This window comes from Staurois parvus, unplaced genomic scaffold (genome assembly GCF_062004578.1).
Source record: "Staurois parvus isolate SC_StPar_1 unplaced genomic scaffold, SC_StPar_1.0 ptg001719l, whole genome shotgun sequence".
Lineage (NCBI taxonomy): Eukaryota > Metazoa > Chordata > Amphibia > Anura > Ranidae > Staurois > Staurois parvus.
In genome coordinates, this window is record NW_028319515.1 from 210,469 (window position 1) to 237,337 (window position 26,869).

General features: G+C 50.0%; 1 protein-coding gene across 4 annotated transcripts in view; it reads right to left on the bottom strand.

The window, feature by feature from the left end:
* Positions 1-3,252: 3,252 nt before the first annotated feature.
* LOC149434651 (protein mono-ADP-ribosyltransferase PARP14-like) overlaps positions 3,253-26,869 on the bottom strand; it is a 196,616-nt gene continuing 172,999 nt past the window's right edge. For all 4 annotated transcript variants that reach the window (XM_089663563.1, XM_089663562.1, XM_089663561.1 and 1 more), the window contains 2 exons: positions 8,096-8,270; positions 3,253-3,740 (listed from right to left, as the gene is read on the bottom strand). In XM_089663563.1, the coding sequence (XP_089519689.1) occupies positions 3,451-3,740; positions 8,096-8,270 (465 nt within the window). In that variant the 3' untranslated portion in view covers positions 3,253-3,450. The remainder of the gene's footprint in view (positions 3,741-8,095; positions 8,271-26,869) is intronic.

Consider the following 26,869-nt stretch of genomic DNA (forward strand, 5'->3'; position numbering starts at 1 on the left):
TGCTCCCCCTGTACCTACCTGCCCAATTGATATTGACCCGGCCTGCCTGACGACGCTTGCTTGTATGTACTGTTATCTGTGGGTGGTTGGTTGGTTTGTTTGCACTGTATTATGTTTAGTATTGCACTGCGTTTATGTTTGTATTGTTAGTGTTAATAAATTACATTGTTAATCACATATCTGAAGTCTGCGTTTCCCTGCTTCAGTCACACACCTCTGGTCACACCTGGGAGCCCTGACAGGTAGAAGTGCCTGGTGGGCAGGAGGCAGGTATAAATGCCCGGTGGGCAGGAAGGGGTAGAAGTGCCCGGTATTGAAGTGGTTAAAAAAAAATTTGCACAGCCTATTTTTTTTAGCTAGACCCCTGAAAGCATATATGTATAAAAAGGTGCAGTGCTAAAAACATAAAGAAAATGTATCAATTGGAACAATAAAGTGCAACATATGAATATATATAAAACTTGGGAATATATATAAAAAAAACAGGAAATCAGCAAACGGTAGGAAAATAATGTCCGTGAGTAAATGTGATAATAAGTGCACTAAAAATGACAGGTACCAGGGTGGAGCCACATTGCTGACATCACGCTGTCGCTGCCGAAGGACGGAGCGGCGGCCATTTTGGTACCTGTCATTTTTACCTTTTATCACTCCATGTGGATGTTTTAACTCTGCTTTAAGTATTCAATAAATGACTACACTAAATACGAATTTCTGGCTCTTGTGGTTGAGCGATCTTCCCTCGGACAAGGGTTCCTCCTTCCACCTACAGAGAAGGAAATGTGTATTTGCTCCCCGGCTGATGCTGAATGTTCGCCCCTCACACAGAAATGATCGGTCTAACAATGGAATGTTCGCCCCTCACACAGAAATGATCGGTCTAACAATGGAATGTTCGCCCCTCACACAGAAATGATCGGTCTAACAATGGAATGTTCGGTGTAACACTGAGAGACAGAATACAACAACAAATTCAGCAGAAATGCGTCTAACAAATGATGACGGATCTGCATGTTCATGAGGGAAAGAAGGATTTGATCCCCTATCATTCAGCAGGATTTCTGGCTCCCAGGTGTCTCTCATACAGGTAACAAGCTGAGATTAGAAGCAGTCTCTTAAAGGGAGTGCTGCTAATCTCATTGTGTTACCTGTATAAAAGACACCTGTCCACAGGAGCCATCAAACCATCAGATTCCAAACTCTCCACCATGGCAAAGACCAAAGAGCTGTCCAAGGATGTCAGGGACAAGATGGTAGACCTACACAAGGCTGGACTGGGCTACCAAACTATGGCCAAGCAGCTTGGTGAGAAGGTGACAACAGTTGGTGCAATCATTCACAAATGGAAGAAACACAAAACAAGTGTCAGTCTCCCTAGGTCTGGTGCACCATGCAAGATCTCACCTCGTGGAGTGTCAATGATCATGAGAACAGTGAGGAATCATCCCAGAACTACACGTGAGGATCTTGTCAATGATCTCCAGGCAGCTGGGACCACAGTCACCAAGAAAACAATTGGTAACACACTACGCCGACAAGGACTGAAATCCTGCAGTGCCGCAAGGTCCCTCTGCTCAAGAAAGCACATGTCCAGGCCCGTCTGAAGTCTGCCACTGAACATCTGAATGATGCAGAGGAGGACTGGTGGGAAGTGTTGTGGTCAGAGGAGACCAAAATCCAGCTCTTTGGCATCAACTCAACTCACCGTGTTTGGAGGAGGAGGAATGCTGCCTATGACCCCAAGAACACCATCCCAACTGTGAAACATGGTGGTGGAAACATTCTGCTTTGGGGGTGTTTTTCTGCTAAGGGGACAGGACAACTGCACCGCATCAAAGGGGCGATGGACGGGGCAAAGTACCCTCAAATCTTTGGTGAGAACCTTCTTCCCTCAGCCAGGGCATTGAAAATGGGTGGTGGATGGGTGTCCCAGCATGACAATGACCCAAAACACACGGCCAAGGCAACAAAGGAGCGGCTCAAGAAGAAGCACATTAAGGTCCTGGAGTGGCCTAGCCAGTCTCCAGACCTTCATCCGATTGAAAATCTGGGGAGGGAGCTGAAAGTTCGAGTTGCCAAACGTCAGCCACCAAACCTTAATGACTTGGAGAGGATCTGCCAAGAGGAGTGGGCCAAAATCCCTCCTGAGATGTGTGCGAACCTGGGGGCCAACTCCAGGAAACGTCTGACCTCTGTGATTGCCAACAAGGGATTGGCCACCAAGTACTAAGTCATGTTTTGTGAAGGGGATCAAATCCTTCTTTCCCTCATGAACATGCAGATACGTCATCATTTGTTAGACGCATTTCTGCTGAATTTGTTGTTGTATTCTGTCTCTCAGTGTTACACCGAACATTCCATTGTTAGACCGATCATTTCTGTGTGAGGGGCGAACATTCCATTGTTAGACCGATCATTTCTGTGTGAGGGGCGAACATTCCATTGTTAGACCGATCATTTCTGTGTGAGGGGCAAACATTCACCATCAGGGGGGGCAAATACGCATTTCCTGCACTGTATGCCTATGATGGAGCAGTGTGATTGACCCCCTGGCTGCCTCTTCACCTCCAGATGTGACATACCATACGCCTGATATCATATACCTTCTGGTGAGTGTACATCCGTCCGAGGTGGAGGATTCCCCTGTGTGAATGATCTCACCTTCACATCCTGCACTTTATGAATAGAAGGACATTATTTGAACGCAGTTGTTTGATGGACTTATTATCACATTTACTCTCGGACATTGATTTCCTACCGTTTGCTGATTTCCTGTTTTTTTTTATATATATTCCCACATTTTATATATATTTATATGTTGCACTTTATTGTCCCAATTGATACATTTACTTTATGTTTTTAGCGCTGCACCTTGTTATACATATACTTGTGGGGATTGTTACCTATACCTTGCATGTTAGCTGCTTTATTATCATCACTATCGCTCGCCTGTATACAATATATTCACATTTACTCCCTGAAAGTGTATGTCAAGACAAATTTTTGGGTAGACTGAGGATGGCTTAGGACCTCCATCAAGTTTTTATCACTCATCCCTCTCCAATAAAGATAGTTCCCTTCACCAGACAGGGTACAAGACAGAAATCTGACTAGGGGGAGGGGAGGGGGAATGGGGGGGGGGGGTAGGGGGGGCACGCCTTCCTCTTCTATTCTGTATTGCTTTTCTGTTGCCTGGCTACAGGTTCACTTTAAAGTCGAAGAGTTCCATGTGAAGCTGATCAGAGATGGATCTAAGGGAGTCAACAGGCAATTTATTGGAATTTAGTGCAAACCAGAAGAAGAAAGAAGGAAGATGCAAGTGGCAGTCAAAGAAAAAAAAAAGGAGTATGCCCCGGGAGGAGTCTTCTTGTCAGGTGATGCCGTGAGCTGCGCAGGGAAGCTGCTGAGAGTCTTGACACTTCCCCGTAGCCCTCGTTGTGCTCTCTGAGGTCACTTGGTGAAGGTGATGAGGTATTCCGGATAGGCCTGGATGTCATTAAATATCACGAACACCGAGGGTCCTGATACACGGTCTGTGACGCTGTCATACAGGTCGGTGGGGTTCGATGGGCTCTTGGCTGGAGGGGCGATCATTGCTTTATTACCAACACAGTACACACCGGTGAGGACACGGGCCAGATACATGTATTTGTATCCATTTGTATCCGGTTTGGAGTACGTGTCATCCGAAGAGTAAATGGCATCAGCAGCGAAATACGTCCCTCTTCCCAACATCGCAGCTGGACTCATAGAAAGAGAAAGGAAATGATTATCCTGAGATCAGAAATACAACACGGAATATACAGGATATCTACATATGAGGGAACACGGAATATACAGGATATCTACATATGAGGGAACACGGAATATACAGGATATCTACATATGAGGGAACACGGAATATACAGGATATCTACATATGAGGGAACACGGAATATACAGGATATCTACATATGAGGGAACATGGAATATACAGGATATCTACATATCAGGGAACACGGAATATACAGGATATCTACATATGAGGGAACACGGAATATACAGGATATCTACATATGAGGGAACACGGAATATACAGGATATCTACATATGAGGGAACACGGAATATACAGGATATTTACATATGAGGGAACACGGAATATTCAGGATATCTACATATGAGGGAACACGGAATATTCAGGATATCTACATATGAGGGAACACGGAATATACAGGATATCTACATACGAGGGAACACGGAATATACAGGATATCTACATATGAGGGAATACGGAATATACAGGATATCTACATACGAGGGAACACGGAATATTCAGGATATCTACATATGAGGGAACACGGAATATTCAGGATATCTACATACGAGGGAACACGGAATATACAGGATATCTACATACGAGGGAACACGGAATATTCAGGATATCTACATATGAGGGAACACGGAATATTCAGGATATCTACATATGAGGGAACACGGAATATACAGGACTTCTACATATGAGGGAACACGGAATATACAGGATATCTACATATGAGGGAACCTGCAGTATCTCCCAGAAGTGAGTCCACCTCTCATGTTTGTAAATATTTTATTCCATCTTTTCATGTGACAACACTGGAGAAATGACACTTTGCTACAATGTGACGTAGTCAGTGTACAGCTTGTATAAGCGTGTCATGTGACTCGTTGGTGTTACAAGGTCTCAGGTGTGAATGGGGAGCGGGGGGGTTACATTCGGTGTTATCGCTCTCACTCTCTCATACTGGTCACTGGACCTTCAACATGGCACCTCATGGCAAAGAACTCTCCCATAGAGCCCATAGAGAGTTGGGGCCCGGGAGTAATTCCCCTTTGGAACGCCAGAGGGGCCCAGTACCTCCTGATTTGAGCGAATCTACCTTAGTCTGGCCAGGGGCCGGGAAGGCAGAAAGTCCGCAAACCAGTGCCCTCTGAGTGGTCGCCTCAGGGGTGCTCTTAGTATCACTTGGGTGTGGGACCCCAACGTGAGAAACGGCACATGGTCACTGTGTTTAAACACTTTCCTGCACAGCGCCCTCGGGACCGGGCCTTCTGGCTAAGTTCGGGGCAATTTTTGCTACAGGCCTCAGGGCCTAGTCTGTGCACATTTGGCACGACCACTTTTTTTATTTATTTATTTATTTATTTACCTCCCACGTTTTGTCACTTTCACTCTTATGTGTGTGTTTTATTTCCTCACAGGATGGAGGGTGGGGGTCCTCGGGCCTGCCCTGAAGTCTAGGGGGAGGATGTGTGGCCTTTTGGTTCCTTCCTCCCCTGTCCCTAGGGGGTTTTCTCTTCGGGAGAGCCCCCTGGCCAAGTACTGTGTGGCTGGCTTCGGCTGGCCACAAGGAAGGGGGTCCGCCAGGCCTTTTGGCTAGGTGGACCAAATGGGAACCTTGTCCCTGTCAGGAGCTTCGTGCCGCGGGGGGATCAGGGTAGAGGTCCATCCCCTTCGGGGGAAGGACAAAGCACACCGCTAAGTGCACGTTTTCGTGTGGTGTTTTGTACTTGCACTTTTTTTGTGATTCACTTACGGGTTTTTTCGTTATTCGCACGTTTGCAGACTTAAAAAAAAAACAAAAAACTGGACGTTCAACATGGCACCTCACGGCACAGAACTCTCTGAGGATCTAAAAAAAAGAATTGTTGCTCTACATAAAGATGGCCGAGGCTATAAGAAGATTGCCGAGACCCTGAAACTGAGCTGCAGCACGGGGGCCAAGACCATACAGCGGTGTAACAGGACAGGTTCCCCTCACAACAGGCCTCGCCATGGTCCACCAAAGGAGTTGAGTGCACGTGCTCAGCGTCATATCCAGAGGTTGTCTTTGGGAAATAGACGTATGAGTGCTGCCAGCATTGCTGCAGAGGGTGAAGGGGTGGGGGGGGTCAGCCTGTCAGTGGTGCCAGCATTGCTGCAGAGGGTGAAGGGGTGGGGGGTCAGCCTGTCAGTGCTCAGACCATACGCCGCACACTGCATCACATTGGTCTGCATGGCTGTCATCCCAGAAGGAAGCCTCTTCTAAAGATGATGGACAAGAAAGTCCGCAAACAGTTTGCTGAAGACAAGCAGACTGAGGACATGGATTACTGGAACCATCTCCTGTGGTCTGATGACACCAAGATCAACTGATTGGGTTCAGATGGTGTCAAGCGTGTGTGGCGGCAACCAGGTAAGGAGTACAAAGACAAGTGTGTCTTGCCTACAGTCAAGCATGGTGGTGGGAGTGTCATGGTCTGGGGCCCCATGGTGGTGGGGGTGTCATAGTCTGGGGCTGCATGAGTGCTGCCAGCACTGGGGGGCTACAGTTCATTGAGGGAGCCATGAATGCCAACATGTACTTTGACATACTGAAGCAGAGCATGATCCCCTCCCTTCAGAGACTGGGCCGCAGGGCAGTATTCCAACATAATGACCCCAAACACACCTCCAAGACCACCACTGCCTTGCTAAAGAAGCTGAGGATGAAGGTGATGGACTGGCCAAGCATGTCTCCAGACCTAAACCCTATTGAGCATCTGTGAGGCATCCTCAAACGGAAGATGGAGTAGCTCAAGATCTCCAACATCCACCAGCTTCATGATGTCATCATGGAGGAGTGGAAGAGGACTCCAGTGGCAACCTGTGAAGCTCTGGTGACCTTCATGCCCAAGAGTGTTAAGGCAGTGCTTGAAAATAATGGCGGCCACACAAAATATTGACATTTTGGGCCCAATTTGGACCTTGTTACTTAGGGGTGGACTCACTTTTGTTGCCAGCGGTTTAGACATTAATGGCGGTGTGTTGAGTTATTTTGAGGGGACAGAAAATTTCCATGTTATACAAACTGTACACTGACTACGTCACATTGTAGCAAAGTGTCATTTCTTCAGTGTTGTCACATGGAAAGAGAGAATCAAATATTGACACAAATGTGAGGGGAGGACTCACTTCTGGGAGATACTGTATATATATATACATTGTATACAGTCCGGGGGAGGGGAGACTCACTTTTCCTCTCTCTGATCACCACCTTATTAGCTCCACCCTCTCCCTGTCTTCCACCTCCTTTCCCTCCAACCCCCGAATGTTTACCCATAGAAACCCTTCCCAGTTTAACCATTCTGCTCTCTATTCTGCAACAGACCTCCTCTATGGCCTCATCCCCATGGGGTGTGTGAGTTCGTACCGGGGCTGTTTTAATGCATGGGCACCCCTGGGCACTGTCCAGGGCCTCCACTTAGCTGCCTACATCTGCATGCTGGTGGGGTCTCTGGTTCCCATGCCCAACTGCTCTAAGACTCCCCCCAGCCTGGCTTATATAGGGGCGCTAACCCACCCATGATATCACCTCAGGAGTGCTCTAGCTAAATGCAGTGGTTGCACAGACACAGTCGCTGATCCCAATGTGACATCCATGTGGGTGAACGCATCCTGGCTCCTGGGGTGATCCGCTAAAGCAGTAAAACTGATTTGCCTATTTTAAGTCCTCATATGGGTCCCAGAAGTTGGAGACTCAAAGAGTTTTTGGTTGGAAAAGGGCCTCCAACCCTGTCTATCGGTACTTTGAACCTGAAAAGGTTAACTCGCCTGCAAGAAGTGTCTGAAAAGGGAAGGAAACAGCCAGCAGGTGTCCATGAGGAGTGATGTGGAGCAGGACACACTTGTGGGAGACGGCTGTGTGCTGTTCGGCTACTAAGACACTGCTGAGCTGTGGTGACTTTATGTAGACCCCTGGAGCAGGCGGGGACACTAATCCCTGTTATGGGACACATTTATGCTGGCGGTGAGCCGAAGTTTTGCTTTGTACCTGAGGTTGGTGGACCATTTTCTTTGATCTATGCTGAAGAAAAACTAGTTTTTGTTTGCCTGTCTTTAAAAGAAATAAAAACTGTTTGCTTTTACAAAACAGCTGGCTAGTGATCCAGACCCCCAAATATCACAAAGCAAACAAACTCCATGCAGATATATTACAGCCTTGCTGAGAATTGAACCCAGAATACCACAGAATCAAGCAGGTATTGTACTGCCCCAATGATATCATACTTTCTGCAATGTGGTGAGGGGAAGGGGGAGGGGGGGTCTCTTCTCACCATTGCTCCCGGCGTAGGCTCTGTTGAACCCATAGTGATTTATATTATCGGTTGTCCCGCTCTCGGTGCCATGGAAGAGCCTCTTCTCATTGGTCCTGGTACCGTTCTTGGTATCGATACTGCTCTTCTTAATTTGGTAATTTTGATACAAATGTTTGTTCTGTATTCTCTCAATCTGGGAGGAAAGGAAATAAAATTGCTGACAAGTTTTGGACAAATTCACCATTAATGTTCCCCAATCCCGGCATTCAGCCGGAAGAGCGTTCACACCAATTTCATCTCATAACATGGGAAATCAGATGTGAAAGGTCTTCTCCTGCACTGTATGGGATCTAACTGGAGGGATCTACAGTATGCTGGATGGGGGGTGACACTACTGAGGTGCTTCCAGGGGGGGAGAAGTACAGATGTGAACTAATCATGGGTGTCCACAGGAAATTTCCTACAAGGTGCACCTAGCAGGACTTCCATTATCTCCTGCACCTCCTCTCCCTGAATTAAATGGCCACTTTAGTAAAAAATATCTATTCTACTACCCGGATGGGGTATACCTGTAATTATATTTAGTATATGAGTTCCTTTTTTTAATTTCAGCCCCAAATTTAATAACTGTCAAAAGATTGTAGACTTCACCTCCGTAACGTCTCTAAAATTTGCTCATGTTTAACTAATGAAACCACCAAGTTCCTCATTGTCTCCCTTGTTATCTTTTGCCTTGACTATTGAAACTGCCTTCTCATAGGCCGACCTCTCCATAGGCTTTCCCCTCTTCAGTCTATGAATACTGCTGCCAGACTCATCTACCTTATCAACTGCTCAGTGTCCTCCACCCCTCTCTGCAAATCCCTCCACTGGCCTCCATTTAGTATCCTCCACCCCTCTCTGCCAATCCCTCCACTGGTCTCTATTCAGTGTCCTCCACCCCCCTCTGCCAATCCCTCCACTGGTCTCTATTCAGTGTCCTCCACCCCTCTCTGCCAATCTCTTCACTGGCCTCCATTCAGTGTCCTCCACCCCTCTCTGCCAATCCCTCCTCTGGCCTCCATTCAGTGTCCTTCACCCCTCTCTGCCAATCCCTCCACTGGCCTCCATTCAGTGTCCTTAATCCCTCTCTGCCAAACTCTCCACTGGCCTCTGCAGTCCACCTAAACTGACAGGCTGGGCAAGGACAGCATTCATCAGAGAAGCAGCCAAGAGGCCCATGGGAACTCTGGAGGAGCTGCAGAAATCCACAGCTCAGTTGGGAGAATCCGTCCACAGGAAAACTATCAGTCGTGCACTCCACAAGCGAACACTGAACATCACCCTGAACACACCATCCCCAAGGTGAAACATGGTGGTGGCAGCATCATGTGGTGGGGATGCTTTTCTTCAGCAGGGACAGGGAAGCTGGTCAGAGTTGATGGGAAGATGGATGGAGCCAAATACAGGGCAACCTTAGAAGAAAACCTGTTAGAGTCTGCAGAAGACTTGAGACCGGGGCGGAGGTTCCCCTTCCAGCAGGACAACGACCTGAAACATCCAGCCAGACCTACAATGGAATGGTTCCGATCAAAGCATCTTCATGTGTTAGAATGGCCCAGTCACAGTCCAGACCCAAATCCAATGGAGAATCTGTGGCCAGACCTGGAAATTGCTGTTCCCAGACGCTCTCCATCCAATCTGACAGAGCTTGAGGGATTCTGCAAAGAAGAACGGGCAGAAATGTCCCTCTCTAGATGTGCAAAGAGACATCCCCAAAAAGACTTGCAGCTGGAATGGCAGCCAAAGGGGGTCCTACAAAGTATTGACTCGGGGGGGCTGAATACAAATGTCCCCACACGCCTCACAGATTTATTGGTCACATTGGAAACCATTTCTCATTTTCCTTCCACTTCACAATTATGTGCCAATTTGTGTCGGTCCATCACATCCAATCCTGATAAATACATTGTAACATGGCAACATGGGGGGGGGGGGGATACATTGTAACATGACAACATGGGGGACTGTTAGGGATCCGAGTATGACCAGAAATGTGTGGACTGACACAGGGAAGTAGCAGGCTTCAGGAACACAGGCATAGTCAGGCTGGAGAGGTGGAATGGTCAGGCAGGCCGTAAGGTACTGTCAGGTGCCACCTGGCAGTGTCTCTAGCAGCCCACAGCACGGAATTCCTCAGGGCGCGGGGTCTAAGTCCCAGCCTGCTATTCACCAGGGCCTCTGATGGTGGGGATGGACTTGGTGTAGACTGGAACCAGGTCGCGACCCCTGAGTGCGTCCAGCTGTGGTAGAGAGTACTGGCAGGGGAGTGCAGTACGGAGTCTGATGGGAAGAGGCAGGCAGACTTACCAAAGGTGATCCGTGTGGGATGGATGGATCGTCGGGTGAAGTAAGCGTAGTCAGACAGGCCGGGTCTGTATCGTGCGGGCAGTGTGGTACAGGAGGAGCAAGCAGAGAATGGTCGGGGTCACAAGCCAGGTTCAGCAGGTAGCGGGCAGCGCGGTACCGAGGATCAGGCAGAAGGATGGTCAGGAAGCCAGGGGTTCAACAGGAGACGGTCAGCAGAGGTCAGGATCAAAGCAGGGTCAGCAACGAGGCAGGAACACAGGATACCAGGTACAGGGGCTTATGGGAAAATATTACACCAAGGCCCTGATCACAGGCCTGGTCATGCCTTAAATACACCTCCTGCAATCAGCCTCAGGTGTTGGCTGACTGCAGGAGTGAGCTTCTGGCTGCTGAGAGCACCCGCTGGTCAGTCCTGGTACTGCAGCCCACACGGCAGGTGAGTCCCACCACCAGTGCTGAGTCCATTCCTGACAGGGACATTTTAGGGGGAGGGGAATACATTGTAACATGGCAACATGGGGGGCATTTTGGGGGGGAGGGGAATACCTTGTAACATGACAACATGGGGGGCATTTCGGGGAGGAGGGGAATACATTGTAACACAACAACATGGGGGACATATCAAGGGGTAGGAATACTTTTTCAAGGCACTGTACATCATCAAATATCTCCCAAAACCATCCTCTCTGCTCCTCTCATGACCTCCTGCTCTCTAGCTCCCTTGTCTCCTTCTGCCATGCTCATTTCCAGGACTTTCATCAGAGCCTCTCCCATCCTCTGGAACTCTCTACTTCAATCTGTCTGAATGTCTCCTACTCTGGCTGCCTTTAGGGAATCTCTGAAAAGTTATCTCTTGATGATGAGCGCACCTCGCCACCTAGACATTGACCCTCGCCACCTAACTACTGAACGTTTATTTTTCCCATCAGATCATTCTCCACAGTTAGGACCTCTTGTACCACTTGCCCCACCCTATTAGATGGTAAGCTCTTATGGGCAAGGCACTCCTAGTGATTGTATTGTAACTGTACTGTCTCCCCTTATATAGCAGAGCGCAGTGCATACAGTTGCTGCTATATAAATCCTGTATTATAATTAGAGATGAGCGAAGTATTCAAAAATTCGATTAGACTGATTCGGCGAATTCGTGGAAAATATTTGATTCGAGTCGAATATATTCGCTGTGAATTTAACTTAAAAAAGGGTGTTTCTAGGCTTCAGAGAGACTTAATATTAGTGCAGAACACTGTACCTTTAATTTAAATGCCCTTGGAGTCTGCTGGGGAAGAGAAATAATACTGTCAGTCAGTATGACATGCAGATGAGTGCCGTCGATCTTAGAATCACCGCACATTTCACTCATTTGGCCAGTCACGGGGCCAAAACCAGAGTGTGGAGCCACAGTGTGGCGGTGGAGGCAGCAGCAATGGGAGGCCATACAGCAAACTATGACAAAATGGAAACCAGCAGGAGTGTGAGGAGACCTCAAAGTGGCACATGGCAGAGTGGGAGCAATGGGAGGCGGTACAGGGACCCATGACACACTCTGGACCCAGCAGCAGCGTGACCATGCGGTACGGGGGCCCATGGCAGATGTGGGGCCTGGCAGCACCTATGGGAGGCCTGTAATCTGCCAGCAACCTATGACAAAATGGAAACCAGCAGGAGTGTGAGGAGACCTGAAAGTGGCACATGGCAGAGTGTGGTGATGGAAACAGCAGCAATGGGAGGCGGTACAGGGACCCATGACACACTGTGGACCCAGCAGCAGCGTGACCAGGCGGTACGGGGGCCCATGGCAGATTTGGGGCCTGGCAGCACCTATGGGAGGCCTGTAATCTGCCAGCAACCTATGACAAAATGGAAACCAGCAGGAGTGTGAGGAGACCTGAAAGTGGCACATGGCAGAGTGGGAGCAATGGGAGGCGGTACAGGGACCCATGACACACTGTGGACCCAGCAGCAGCGTGACCATGCGGTACGGGGTCCCATGGCAGATTTGGGGCCTGGCAGCACCTATGGGAGGCCTGTAATCTGCCAGCAACCTATGACAAAATGGAAACCAGCAGGAGTGTGAGGAGACCTGAAAGTGGCACATGGCAGAGTGTGGCGATGGAAACAGCAGCAATGGGAGGCGGTACAGGGACCCACTGTCAAGGATTCGCTTAAAACGATCACCCTGTCACGTGTCCACCACACGCCACGCCCACAGCGACTAGCTAACCGTGACGCACACGTGTGGCCGCGACAGGGTGGTAAAGAGGGGATAATAAAGGGATTTACACTTGAATATCTCAAACCGTATATAAGATCAGCCGTGATACCTTTTCACAGCCCGCACTACCTCTGGCCACCACCAGATGGAGACTCCACTCCAATCCAGCTGGTCGGCCACACACTGGCAGATACGATCTTACATACAACCTGATGCCCTGATTAGAGTTGAGGACCAGCTTAGTAATCACACCCTTCTAAAGGTCCCTTCAGCTATCCTAGCTTGAACCCCGGTGTTGATAACCCTTCCACTGTCCACACACCCCCACACCAGACGCACCATAAAGGTAGCCTGCCACCACCCAACAGTTTATCCGCAGAATGGTCTGTTGAGACACCACACACATACAGATCTCCGTCTGGCAGATCTGTTACCTTTGCAATCTGCGTGCAATCTGCCCACTCACAGTGCAGTTGCATACAGATTGGCAATGAGCTTAACCGAGCGTTTTAAAGGCACTAAAATACAATACAATATAACCCAATCTAATCTCTCCAATCTAGTCTCTCTGATCTAGTCTCTCCGAAGATATGAGCACGTGCTTAAGTACACAGAAGTTCACCAATTAATTTTAAGATTTAATTTCCCAAAGTGGGCAGTGCATAAAATATGTACAAAAGATAAAAGGTTACAGCAAATACAAAGATATAAGAAGACACACAAATGACTAATTACTATAAAATAAAAGGGAATAAAAAGACAGAATAACACTTTACCCTGCGGCTGGAGCAAGCCAGAAACTTGGCAATCCGCTAGTCAATCGAACCAGCTCCGTACGAATCACCCTGTCCAAATGTCCATGCGTTCAATTTATTGCGATTTGGACATGGGCGGGACATTAGTCTTCGGCCAATTGACTCTGGGGGAGGTGGTCCTGACCTGCCCACAAGAGGTACTGTGTATGGACCTGCCCAAGTTCAATTGGGCCGAGACTGGCCTGAACAGCAAGTCGGGGATTGGATTTCTGACACCAGCGCATCAGCCCGATCGCAACAGTACCAAACACCATCCAACTGTCGCACCCCCGCGTCATCTAATCATTCCATGCATTTCCCTGGCTTCCTCCCCAAGCCACACATATGATTCTTATATGTAAATGTAGCGCACAGAATGGTCTGCACAAAGGAAGCATTTCCATCTCTCTCCAACTAATATTTTGGCTTTTATAAGAGATTAAACATACTTCTTTGATGTGAATATTACTTATAGAGCTTTCCACAAAAGGCAGACCGTCTGTCTGCTGTCACTGGTTTTCCTAGAAGGTGATAACCTGATTGACACACAAAAGGTGTCACCTCCAGGAACCTGGCTTTAGACTAATTAATGCTAAATGATGATTGGGTCTGTAAGGCCTATGGAGTAATTGTGTATACATACACATCTGACCCCAGACCATTTGTACCTTCTATTCATTTCCCTACTGCCCAGGGAGCTCAATGTAAATCCTTAATGACCAGACTGTTCCTGCACACACCTTTGTAATTAAGGGGCCTGACATAATCTAATCTTCTCAACCTGTCATGGCTATGATACCATATTTCCACTCAAATCTTACATGTCCGTTACAATAAATTTTACATGTCCGTTACATCTCCCCTCTTCCAGATGACGCATAGCTGAGCCTAAACGGGTCGGCTAACGCGTCTACATGGAAGGTTCCCTAGGTTGGGGGGGGGAAGTTCTCCCAACTAAAGTTTGACACCGCTGACAGCTCAGCCCATCCCCCTGCCGATGGGGAAGGGCTTCTGCCCAGCTCTCTGACTGATCCCAAAGGGTCTGGGTCACCACTGGCCAGCAGATCCCCCCGTGGATCCATTTCATCTGCTGGCCACCGACTATCGACTGGACGGGTACAGGTAAACCTGTCATTGTGCGCTGTCAACATTTTCAGCCACTGGCCAGGGTCATCTGGTGGTTCTCTATCAGCTGCAACACCCAGATGCCTGAGCCTGACATAAGGTTGTTCCTGGGTGATCTGGACCTGGTTCCATGGCTTGGATACCAGAACCTCCACCCTTGGACCTGTCTCCCACACTTCTGCTCTTTCTGCCTCAGCCAGAGACTGGTCAGCACAAACCCTGACTTCCTCTGGGCTGACATCAAACCTATCAGCCAGCAAGAATACAGGGCTGTCAGCTCCAACCTCTGAGAAAGCAGATTCAGAGGGGGTCAGTGTTCCCCCATCATCCTGTGATCCTTCCCTTGCTGTGCACAGCAATGAGTCCTCAATCATGATACTCATACCTGTGGGGACAAAGGATAAATCCACAGACTTTACTCCACCAGGGGTCATACTCTGACCCGTGCCACACCCTTCTACTCTGTCCTCCTCAGCAGAACATCTGCCAGCACCACACCTGAGCTCCTCCAGGCCAACCTCAAACCTATCAGCCTGGAAGGACTCAGTGATGTCAGCTGCAGCTGCTGAGGTGGAAGACACTGATCGGGCTGAATTTGCCCCAACATCCTGCAGACTTCCCTCTGCAACACACAGAAATGAGTCTGCACTGGCAGCACCCATGACTGTGGTGACAGAGGGGAAGGTTACAGAAGGAAAAATTCCACTAGGGGTTGTCCTCTGACCCAAGTCACACACTTCTACTCCATCCTCAGCAGAGCGTCTGTCACCACCCATGAGTTCCTCTGGGCTGGCATCAGATGTAACAGCCTCTGGAAACTCAGGGCCGTCAGCCACAGCTACTGAGGGGGTAGAGTCAGAATGAATCAGACTTAAACCCTCACCTTGTGGTCCCTCCTCTGTGCACCACAGCCCAGGATCCAAAGTGGCATTACTGGTATCTGTGGTGTCAGGGGAGCAGACAACAGAGAACTTTATCCCACAAGGGGCGAGGGGCACACAACACTGGTCTACTGAAACCCAATGTGCCTTTTCCCCGGGGACTTCAGAAGAACATCCTGTTGCTTTACATAGGGGTAAACAACCAAATTCCTTTTCCCCATGCACCCCCATCCTGCTATCCACCACTGGCGGTCCTTCAGCCAGACCCCTGAGATCCTCTGGGCTGCCGTCAATTCTCACAGCTCCAGGGGACTCAGCGCTATCTGCCACAGGTGCCAGGTGGACAACAGTCTGAGGAGACCTTAGGCCCTCTGGGCCATGTTCACAAGGGTCCAACCCAGCTAGATTGGGCCCTTCCACAGACAGTTCCTCTGTAGCAGTGGGCAATGACTGGTCCGGGGCCACCTGGTGGGCACCCCGAGTCACCACTGCACCAGAAGGAAGGTCTGCCTTGCACCTGTCATTACACTCATCATCACATAAAACATTATCAGTTGCAGAGTCCTCTGCGATTTTAAACTCTTCTCCAGGCCTTGACTCCAGACATCCACTAGAGCCAGGCCCTGGTACACAGTCCTTCACCCCCTCACCCTCCCCAGAATCCCCAGTCTTCATGGAGTCTTCAATCAGTCTTTTACATGAGTCCAGGGCCTCAGGTGGTGAGGTAGGTTCTAGGGGTGCTTGATATGGCTCATAATGGGCTACCAACCGTCCCAGGTCAGTACCCAATAATACTCTCGTGGGAATGGCATCTGTTACACCCACTTTTCTCATTCCTCTCCCAGCTCCCCAGTCTAAATAAACACAGGCCGTGGGGACAGCTGGGTTGATGCCCCCAACCCCCTTCACAGTCATGGTCTTACCAGGAATAAGATCCTCAGGGCTCACCAGTTCTGGATGCACTAAAGTCACCTCCGCTCCGCTGTCCCTCAGGCCGGTGGTAACTCTGCCACCCACAGTGACAGGCTGCAGGTTATCGGCGAGCCCCCTTGCATTCCTGGAAACACACAAAACAGTAGACTCCAGGTGGGTTGTCTTGGTAGAAGGTGGGACAGCCTTCTTTTTCTCAGGGCAGGATACACTGAGATGACCTATCCGGTGGCACAAAAAACATCTCCGGGTATCCACAGTTGTTGGGGCGGCTCCTAAAGGTCTGGATGCCTTGGTCTTCTGGATGTCCGGAGAAGAGCGGCCGGTTTCCTTTCCTCCCTTCCAGCTGCGTTCAGTAGTCCTCCGGGTGCTAGGCATTCTGTTAGCCGCATAGGAGTCAGCTATTTCTGCTGCTTGATCCACTGTCTTGGGATCTCGGTCAAGTACAAACTGCCTGACCTCAAAAGGACATGTCTGTAGGAACTGGTCCTTAATCATGAGTTCCTGTAGGGCGCCAAAGGTGCTTACGGACAGTCCCTTTAGCCATTGCTGGAAAGCAGTGCGCTGACTGCAGACGAGGTCCATGTAGCTGTCATTAGGACCTCGATGCAATGTCCTGAAACGCTTGCGGTACACCTCTGGCGTGAGCTGGTACCGTTTAACAATGGCCTGTTTAAGAGTCTCATAGTCCCTTTCTTGGCCCTCTGGAAGACTCAGAAGCACATCCAGGGCCTTGCCTTTCAGGCCTGGGATAAGGTACTGTGCCCATTGCTCCTTGGGCAGGAGGTATTGACGACAAGTCCTCTCAAACCCTTGTAAAAAAGTGTCCATATCACCATCCACGTCCATGGTGGGGAATTTGTCCAGGGAAACTCTGTGTATCCGTTCTTCCCTGGACTCAGTGTTACCAGCAGACCTGTTCTGCTGCATCCGGAGTTTTTCTAGCTCCAGTTCATGTCGCCATTGTGCTTCCCGATCTTTTCGTTTGTCCTCCCGCTCTGCCCGCCTGTCCTCCCGCTCTGCTTCCCGGCGCTCCGAAATGAACTTGAAGCGTAATGCTTCACTGACTGGGCCCAGCAGCTGTAGATCAGCCTGCAGGGACAACGAATGGGCTTCCAGTTGGCCCTCTCGGATGTCACCACGATCCACATCCAGTGACGGAGAAAGTGGCTGTTCCACATCCTGTGGCTCCACATCCAAGTCTCGCTCCTCCCCGTCTTTCTCGACCAGGGCATGTATCATCTGCTCCTTTGTCTGGTCCCTTGTGGTCGGGATACCTCTGATCTCGCACAGATTCATCAGGTCATCTCGACTTTGCTTCTTGTAGCTGATTACTGTCTCAGCCATTTTGCCAAAATAAAAGATAGAAAAGAAAAACAAAGAAAGGGGGGGGAGCAAATAGCCAAGTATGTCTTCTACAAAACAAAAATTATGCACTGAGTGAGCTTCTGTAGGTCAGTCACTTCTACCAAGCTTCTAACCTTTAGTACATGGGTTAAATGAATAAACCATGCACTAATGTACTAAGCAGATCCCGCACGCTGCCGCCAACTGTCAAGGATTCGCTTAAAACGATCACCCTGTCACGTGTCCACCACACGCCACGCCCACAGCGACTAGCTAACCGTGACGCACACGTGTGGCCGCGACAGGGTGGTAAAGAGGGGATAATAAAGGGATTTACACTTGAATATCTCAAACCGTATATAAGATCAGCCGTGATACCTTTTCACAGCCCGCACTACCTCTGGCCACCACCAGATGGAGACTCCACTCCAATCCAGCTGGTCGGCCACACACTGGCAGATACGATCTTACATACAACCTGATGCCCTGATTAGAGTTGAGGACCAGCTTAGTAATCACACACCCTTCTAAAGGTCCCTTCAGCTATCCTAGCTTGAACCCCGGTGTTGATAACCCTTCCACTGTCCACACACCCCCACACCAGACGCACCATAAAGGTAGCCTGCCACCACCCAACAGTTTATCCGCAGAATGGTCTGTTGAGACACCACACACATACAGATCTCCGTCTGGCAGATCTGTTACCTTTGCAATCTGCGTGCAATCTGCCCACTCACAGTGCAGTTGCATACAGATTGGCAATGAGCTTAACCGAGCGTTTTAAAGGCACTAAAATACAATACAATATAACCCAATCTAATCTCTCCAATCTAGTCTCTCTGATCTAGTCTCTCCGAAGATATGAGCACGTGCTTAAGTACACAGAAGTTCACCAATTAATTTTAAGATTTAATTTCCCAAAGTGGGCAGTGCATAAAATATGTACAAAAGATAAAAGGTTACAGCAAATACAAAGATATAAGAAGACACACAAATGACTAATTACTATAAAATAAAAGGGAATAAAAAGACAGAATAACACTTTACCCTGCGGCTGGAGCAAGCCAGAAACTTGGCAATCCGCTAGTCAATCGAACCAGCTCCGTACGAATCACCCTGTCCAAATGTCCATGCGTTCAATTTATTGCGATTTGGACATGGGCGGGACATTAGTCTTCGGCCAATTGACTCTGGGGGAGGTGGTCCTGACCTGCCCACAAGAGGTACTGTGTATGGACCTGCCCAAGTTCAATTGGGCCGAGACTGGCCTGAACAGCAAGTCGGGGATTGGATTTCTGACACCAGCGCATCAGCCCGATCGCAACAGTACCAAACACCATCCGACTGTCGCACCCCCGCGTCATCTAATCATTCCATGCATTTCCCTGGCTTCCTCCCCAAGCCACACATATGATTCTTATATGTAAATGTAGCGCACAGAATGGTCTGCACAAAGGAAGCATTTCCATCTCTCTCCAACTAATATTTTGGCTTTTATAAGAGATTAAACATACTTCTTTTGATGTGAATATTACTTATAGAGCTTTCCACAAAAGGCAGACCGTCTGTCTGCTGTCACTGGTTTTCCTAGAAGGTGATAACCTGATTGACACACAAAAGGTGTCACCTCCAGGAACCTGGCTTTAGACTAATTAATGCTAAATGATGATTGGGTCTGTAAGGCCTATGGAGTAATTGTGTATACATACACATCTGACCCCAGACCATTTGTACCTTCTATTCATTTCCCTACTGCCCAGGGAGCTCAATGTAAATCCTTAATGACCAGACTGTTCCTGCACACACCTTTGTAATTAAGGGGCCTGACATAATCTAATCTTCTCAACCTGTCATGGCTATGATACCATATTTCCACTCAAATCTTACATGTCCGTTACAATAAATTTTACATGTCCGTTACACCCATGACACACTGTGGACCCAGCAGCAGCGTGACGAGGCGGTACGGGGGCCCATGGCAGATTTGGGGCCTGGCAGCACCTATGGGAGGCCTGTAATCTGCCAGCAACCTATGACAAAATGGAAAACAGCAGGAGTGTGAGGAGACCTCAAAGTGGCACATGGCAGAGTGGGAGCAATGGGAGGCGGTACAGGGACCCATGACACACTGTGGACCCAGCAGCAGCGTGACCATGCGGTACGGGGGCCCATGGCAGATGTGGGGCCTGGCAGCACCTATGGGAGGCCTGTAATCTGCCAGCAACCTATGACAAAATGGAAAACAGCAGGAGTGTGAGGAGACCTGAAAGTGGCACATGGCAGAGTGGGAGCAATGGGAGGCGGTACAGGGACCCATGACACACTGTGGACCCAGCAGCAGCGTGACCATGCGGTACGGGGGCCCATGGCAGATGTGGGGCCTGGCAGCACCTATGGGAGGCCTGTAATCTGCCAGCAACCTATGACAAAATGGAAAACCGCAGGAGTGTGAGGAGACCTCAAAGTGGCACATGGCAGAGTGGGAGCAATGGGAGGCGGTACAGGGACCCATGACACACTGTGGACCCAGCAGCAGCGTGACCAGGCGGTACGGGGGCCCATGGCAGATTTGGGGCCTGGCCGCAGCAATGTGAGGCACGTAATCTTCCAGCATCCTTTGACAAAATGAAACACACCAGCAGTGTGAGGAGACCTGAAAGTGGCACATGGCATGACACACTGTGGACCTTGCAGCAGCGTGAGGAGGCGGTACAGGGGCCCATGGCAGATTAGGGGCCTGGCAGCAGCTATGGGAGGCCCGTAATCTGCCAGCACCCTATGACAAAATGAAACACACCAGCAGTGTGAGGAGACCTGAAAGTGGCACATGGCATGACACACTGTGGACCTTGCAGCAGCGTGAGGAGGCGGTACAGGGGCCCATGGCAGATTAGGGGCCTGGCCGCAGCAATGTGAGGCCCGTAATCTGCCAGCATCCTATGACAAAATGGAACCCAGCAGCAGTGTGAGGAGACCTGAAAGTGGCACATGGCATGACACACTGTGGATCTTGCAGCAGCGTGAGGAGGCGGTACAGGGGCCCATGGCAGATTAGGGGCCTGGCAGCAGCAATGGGAGGCGGTACAGGGACCCATGAGACACTGTGGACCTTGCAGCAGCGTGAGGAGGCGGTACAGGGGCCCATGGCAGATTAGGGTCCTGGCAGCAGCTATGGGAGGCCCGTAATCTGCCAGCACCCTATGACAAAATGGAACCCAGCAGCAGTGTGAGGAGACCTGAAAGTGGAACATGTTTGTGGCATGATTCATGGCGGATTTAGTTAGTTGTGTCAGGAACTGGTGGTTTGAAATTCAGACTAATCCACGCCTGATTCATTTTCACAAACGTGAGTCTCTCCACACTTTGGGTGGACAGTCGTGTCCTCCGCGGAGTTACAATACCTCCTGCCGCACTAAACACGCGCTCCGATGCCACGCTACTGGCCGGGCATGACAGCCTTTCAAGGGCAAATTCAGCTAGTTGGGGCCAAAGGTCAAGTTTCGTTGCCCAGTAGTCAAGGGGATTGTCTACCTCGGTTGGCAGGGTGCTGTCCAAGTAGGCCCAAGCCTGTTGTTTGAGGTCCTGCTCCAGGTCCACCTGATGCTGCTGCTGCTGCTGCGGCTGGTTAGTAGTTTCCTCACTGCGCTGGTGAAGAAAGCTACTCATCATCGACTGCAGACTGAGGCAGCCGCTGCTGGTGGAGCTGCCACTGCTCCTACCACCCCACCCCTCCCCTGCTGCCATGGCAGCGGAACGCGAGCGCACAGGGCCCACAGTGTCTGAGGATGGACGTTGGCGCAGAAAGGCAGAGACCAACTGACTACATAGGTGGTTTTTATAGTACGTTATTTTGGCCTCCCTCTCAGCAGGTGTGAAAAAGGCCACCATTTTGGAACGGTAGCGAGGGTCCAACAAGGCGGACAGCCAAAAGTCATCCCTCTGTCTGATGGTTATTATTCGGCTGTCGCTACGCAAGCAACCGAGCATGCTATGGGCCATTTGTGCCAAGGAATGCGAGGGACTCCCTGCATCCATCTCCACAGCATACTGCCACGGTGCGTCTGGGTCCTCTGTCTCCTCCTCCTCTCCCAGATGCTCCTGCTCCTCCACTCCTGTCCGCTGAGTGGAAAAACCACCCATTTCACTCAATAATTCCTGAGCACCAATGTCCTCCTCTACCTCCTCCTCTTCTTCCTGTCCTGCCCCCACAGGGTCATGTGGCGTTGAGATCTGTGCGCCACGTCTACCGCACCCTGACCAGCCATTGTTAACAGCATTTGTTCCAGGACGTGCAACAGAGGAATGACGTCGTTCATCCCATAGTCCTGCCGACTCACGAATAGCGTGGCCTCCTCAAAGGGCCTGAGCAAGCGGCAGGTGTCACGCATGAGCTGCCAATGGCTGACATCGAAGTTACACAGGGGAGTACCTTTATCCGCTTGTAACATCAGGAAATCGGTGATGGCCTTTCGCTGCTCGTAAAGGCGGTCTAACATGTGTAGGGTTGAATTCCACCTTGTTGCAACGTCGCAGATCAGGCGATGCTGTGCAATTCCGTTCTGCCGCTGCAGCTCAATGAGGGTGTGCTTTGCGGTGTAGGAATGGCTGAAATGCATGCAAAGTTTACGTGACATTTTAAGGATGTCTTGCAGTGGGATGGTGGATTTTAGGAACCGCTTGACAACCAGATTGAACACGTGAGCCATGCATGGCGCATGGCACAACCTTCCTTGACGCAGAGCAGACACCATGTTCTTTCCGTTGTCGGTCAACATGGTTCCGATTTTCAGTTTGCGCGGAGACAGCCATCTGTCGATTTCTCTGTTCATTACACTCAGAAGTTCCTCCCCTGTGTGACTACGTTCGCCAAGGCATACCAGGTGCAGCACAGCGTGACACCGTTGCGCCCTGCACATGTGATATGCCGGTCGGGTAATGGGACTTGGCACGGGGGTGGCGGCTGAGGACACGGCGGAAGAAGAGGTGGTAGAGGCGGACATGTTTGCTGGACCAAGGACGTGCAAACGTGGAGGCAAAAGCGTCGTGACCTGTCCAAGTTGCTGGTGCGGCTGTGCCGGCACCACGTTCACCCAGTGGGCCGTAAATGACATGTACTGTCCCTGACCGTAGTTACAGCTCCACACGTCGGCGCTGCCGTGCACTTTGGCAGAGACCGACATGCTCAAAGACTGGCCCACCATCTCTTCTACATGTGAATGCAGGGCTGGCACTGCCTTTTTGGCGAAGAAATGACGGCTTGGCACTCTCCACCGCGGCGCGGCACAAGCCATCATTTCTCGGAAAGGTGCTGAGTCCACCAGTTGGAAAGGGAGGGACTGCAGCACCAGCAACTTGGACAGGAGGACGTTCAGCTTTTGCACCGTCGGGTGCGTGCTCGCAAACTGTTGTCTCTTGGAAACGGATTCCAAGAAAGACTGTTGACGGAATCCGAGAAGAGGAGTAGCAGGAGAAGGAGCATCTGAACGAGCGGAAGATGCCAACGAGCGACAACTCCCCTCAGCAGAGGTGTTGGAGCCTTGACTGGCTGATAGAGGGTGATTGACGACGTCGGGTGACGGAGCAAGTAACGGAGCGGGTGATGGAGCGGGGGCTGGGGCAGGCAGAACCGCCGTATCTTTATCACGGTTTTCCCAGGCCACCGAATGGCGACGCTGCATATGCTGACGCAACGCTGTAGTCCCAACATGGGCCCCCTGGCCACGCTTGACTTTCTGGCCACATAGTCGACATACGGCTACGTTTACTTCCTCAGGCGGCTTGACGAAAAATTGCCACACCACCGAGTAGGAAACTTTGCCCCCGCTACTCCTCACTGGCTGACTGCTACTTCCTCCGTGCGCACCGGCACCACTACTGGCCGTGGTGGTAGGCTGCAGTGGAGCTGGTGCTCTACTCCGTGGCCGTTTGGCTCCACTGACACTGCTGCGACCCTGCTGCCTCCTGGGCAACCCACCGACTGTTTCGCTCGCTGCCAAGCTGGCACCCTCTTCTCCTGGTGATGCGGAAGAAATTGCCTGATGACGACGAGGCTGCCAAGTGCGATCAACCTCCTCATCATCAAGTAGGGTCTCCGCCTCACTACTAGCCCCCTCGGCTGCGTCTGGGTCAGGAGACAGACCTGTCTCTAGACCGGCTACTGAGCCACTCTCCTCGCCAGTACTTCTTCGTCTGGCTGCTGAAGAGGTGGATGTCTCCCCCCGTTCCTGACCGCCCTCTGTTAGCTCTTCCCACTGTACAGTGGGGCTGAGCCCACAGCATGCGATACTTCGCTTGGTGAGGGAACAGCAAAGGACAGGGGCAGGTAGAGGACACGTGATTTCAGTGGGCTTGCTCCCGGGCCATGCCAACTAACGGTTGTGTCTGACGTACACACCGACCGTTGGCTGTAGGTGTCAGAGGTGACCTGGGAAGAGGAAGACGACCGAGCCAACCAATCGATGACGGCAGGGTTGTCGGTGGAGACACGACCGCTGGATGACACCGGGAGCACTGGCCTCTGGCTGCGACTAGTGCTGCCTCGACCCCTTCCTCTGCTGCCACGTCTGCTCGCTCCTAAAACATTGCCTCCTCTGCCACTCCTCTGCATGTTGTCTGACATACTCTTTAATTCAACGATTCTGTGTCCCTGAGTAACAATTCTGTGTCTGTCCCTGAGTAACAATTCTGTGGCCCTGAGTAACAATTCTGTGTCCCTCAGTAACAATTCTGTGTCCCTCAGTAACAATTTTGTGTCCCTCAGTAACAATTCTGTGTCTGTCCCTGAGTAACAATTCTGTGGCCCTAAGTAACGGTTCTGTGGCCCTCAGTAACAATTCTGTGTCCCTGAGTAACGTTTCTGTGGCCCTAAGTAACGGTTCTGTGGCCCTCAGTAACAATTCTGTGTCCCTGAGTAACAATTCTGTGTCTGTCCCTGAGTAACAATTCTGTGGCCCTAAGTAACGGTTCTGTGGCCCTCAGTAACAATTCTGTGTCCCTGAGTAACAATTCTGTGACCCTAAGTAACGGTTCTGTGGCCCTCAGTAACAATTCTGTGTCCCTGAGTAACGTTTCTGTGGCCCTAAGTAACGGTTCTGTGGCCCTCAGTAACAATTCTGTGTCCCTGAGTAACAATTCTGTGTCTGTCCCTGAGTAACAATTCTGTGGCCCTAAGTAACGGTTCTGTGGCCCTCAGTAACAATTCTGTGTCCCTGAGTAACAATTCTGTGGCCCTAAGTAACAGTTCTGTGGCCCTCAGTAACAATTCTGTGTCCCTGAGTAACAATTCTGTGTCTGTCCCTGAGTAACAATTCTGTGGCCCTAAGTAACGGTTCTGTGGCCCTCAGTAACAATTCTGTGTCCCTGAGTAACAATTCTGTGGCCCTAAGTAACGGTTCTGTGGCCCTCAGTAACAATTCTGTGTCCCTGAGTAACAATTCTGTGGCCCTAAGTAACAATTCTGTGTCCCTGAGTAACGTTTCTGTGGCCCTAAGTAACGGTTCTGTGGCCCTCAGTAACAATTCTGTGTCCCTGAGTAACAATTCTGTGTCTGTCCCTGAGTAACAATTCTGTGGCCCTAAGTAACGGTTCTGTGGCCCTCAGTAACAATTCTGTGTCCCTGAGTAACAATTCTGTGGCCCTAAGTAACGGTTCTGTGGCCCTCAGTAACAATTCTGTGTCCCTGAGTAACGTTTCTGTGGCCTTAAGTAACGGTTCTGTGGCCCTCAGTAACAATTCTGTGTCCCTCAGTAACAATTCTGTGTCTGTCCCTGAGTAACAATTCTGTGGCCCTAAGTAACGGTTCTGTGGCCCTCAGTAACAATTCTGTGTCCCTGAGTAACAATTCTGTGGCCCTAAGTAACGGTTCTGTGGCCCTCAGTAACAATTCTGTGTCCCTGAGTAACGTTTCTGTGGCCCTAAGTAACGGTTCTGTGGCCCTCAGTAACAATTCTGTGTCCCTGAGTAACAATTCTGTGTCTGTCCCTGAGTAACAATTCTGTGGCCCTAAGTAACGGTTCTGTGGCTCTCAGTAACAATTCTGTGTCCCTGAGTAACAATTCTGTGGCCCTAAATAACGGTTCTGTGGCCCTCAGTAACAATTCTGTGTCCCTGAGTAACGGTTCTGTGGCCCTAAGTAACGGTTCTGTGGCCCTCCGTAACAATTCTGTGTCCCTCAGTAACAATTCTGTGTCTGTCCCTGAGTAACAATTCTGTGGCCCTAAGTAACGGTTCTGAGGCCCTCAGTAACAATTCTGTGTCCCTGAGTAACAATTCTGTGGCCCTAAGTAACGGTTCTGTGGCCCTCATTAACAATTCTGTGTCCCTGAGTAACGTTTCTGTGGCCCTAAGTAACGGTTCTGTGGCCCTCAGTAACAATTCTGTGTCCCTCAGTAACAATTCTGTGTCTGTCCCTGAGTAACAATTCTGTGGCCCTAAGTAACGGTTCTGTGGCCCTCAGTAACAATTCTGTGTCCCTGAGTAACAATTCTGTGGCCCTAAGTAACGGTTCTGTGGCCCTCAGTAACAATTCTGTGTCCCTGAGTAACAATTCTGTGTCTGTCCCTGAGTAACAATTCTGGGGCCCTAAGTAACGGTTCTGTGACCCTCAGTATCAATTCTGTGTCCCTGAGTAACGTTTCTGTGGCCCTAAGTAACGGTTCTGTGGCCCTCAGTAACAATTCTGTGACCCTCAGTAACAATTCTGTGTCTGTCCCTGAGTAACAATTCTGTGGCCCTAAGTAACGGTTCTGTGGCCCTCAGTAACAATTCTGTGTCCCTGAGTAACAATTCTGTGGCCCTAAGTAACAGTTCTGTGGCCCTCAGTAACAATTCTGTGTCCCTGAGTAACAATTCTGTGTCTGTCCCTGAGTAACAATTCTGTGGCCCTAAGTAACGGTTCTGTGGCCCTCAGTAACAATTCTGTGTCCCTGAGTAACAATTCTGTGGCCCTAAGTAACGGTTCTGTGGCCCTCTAGTAACAATTCTGTGACCCTCAGTAACAATTCTGTGTCTGTCCCTGAGTAACAATTATGTGGCCCTAAGTAACGGTTCTGTGGCCCTCAGTAACAATTCTGTGTCCCTGAGTAACAATTCTGTGGCCCTAAGTAACAATTCTGTGTCCCTGAGTAACGTTTCTGTGGCCCTAAGTAACGGT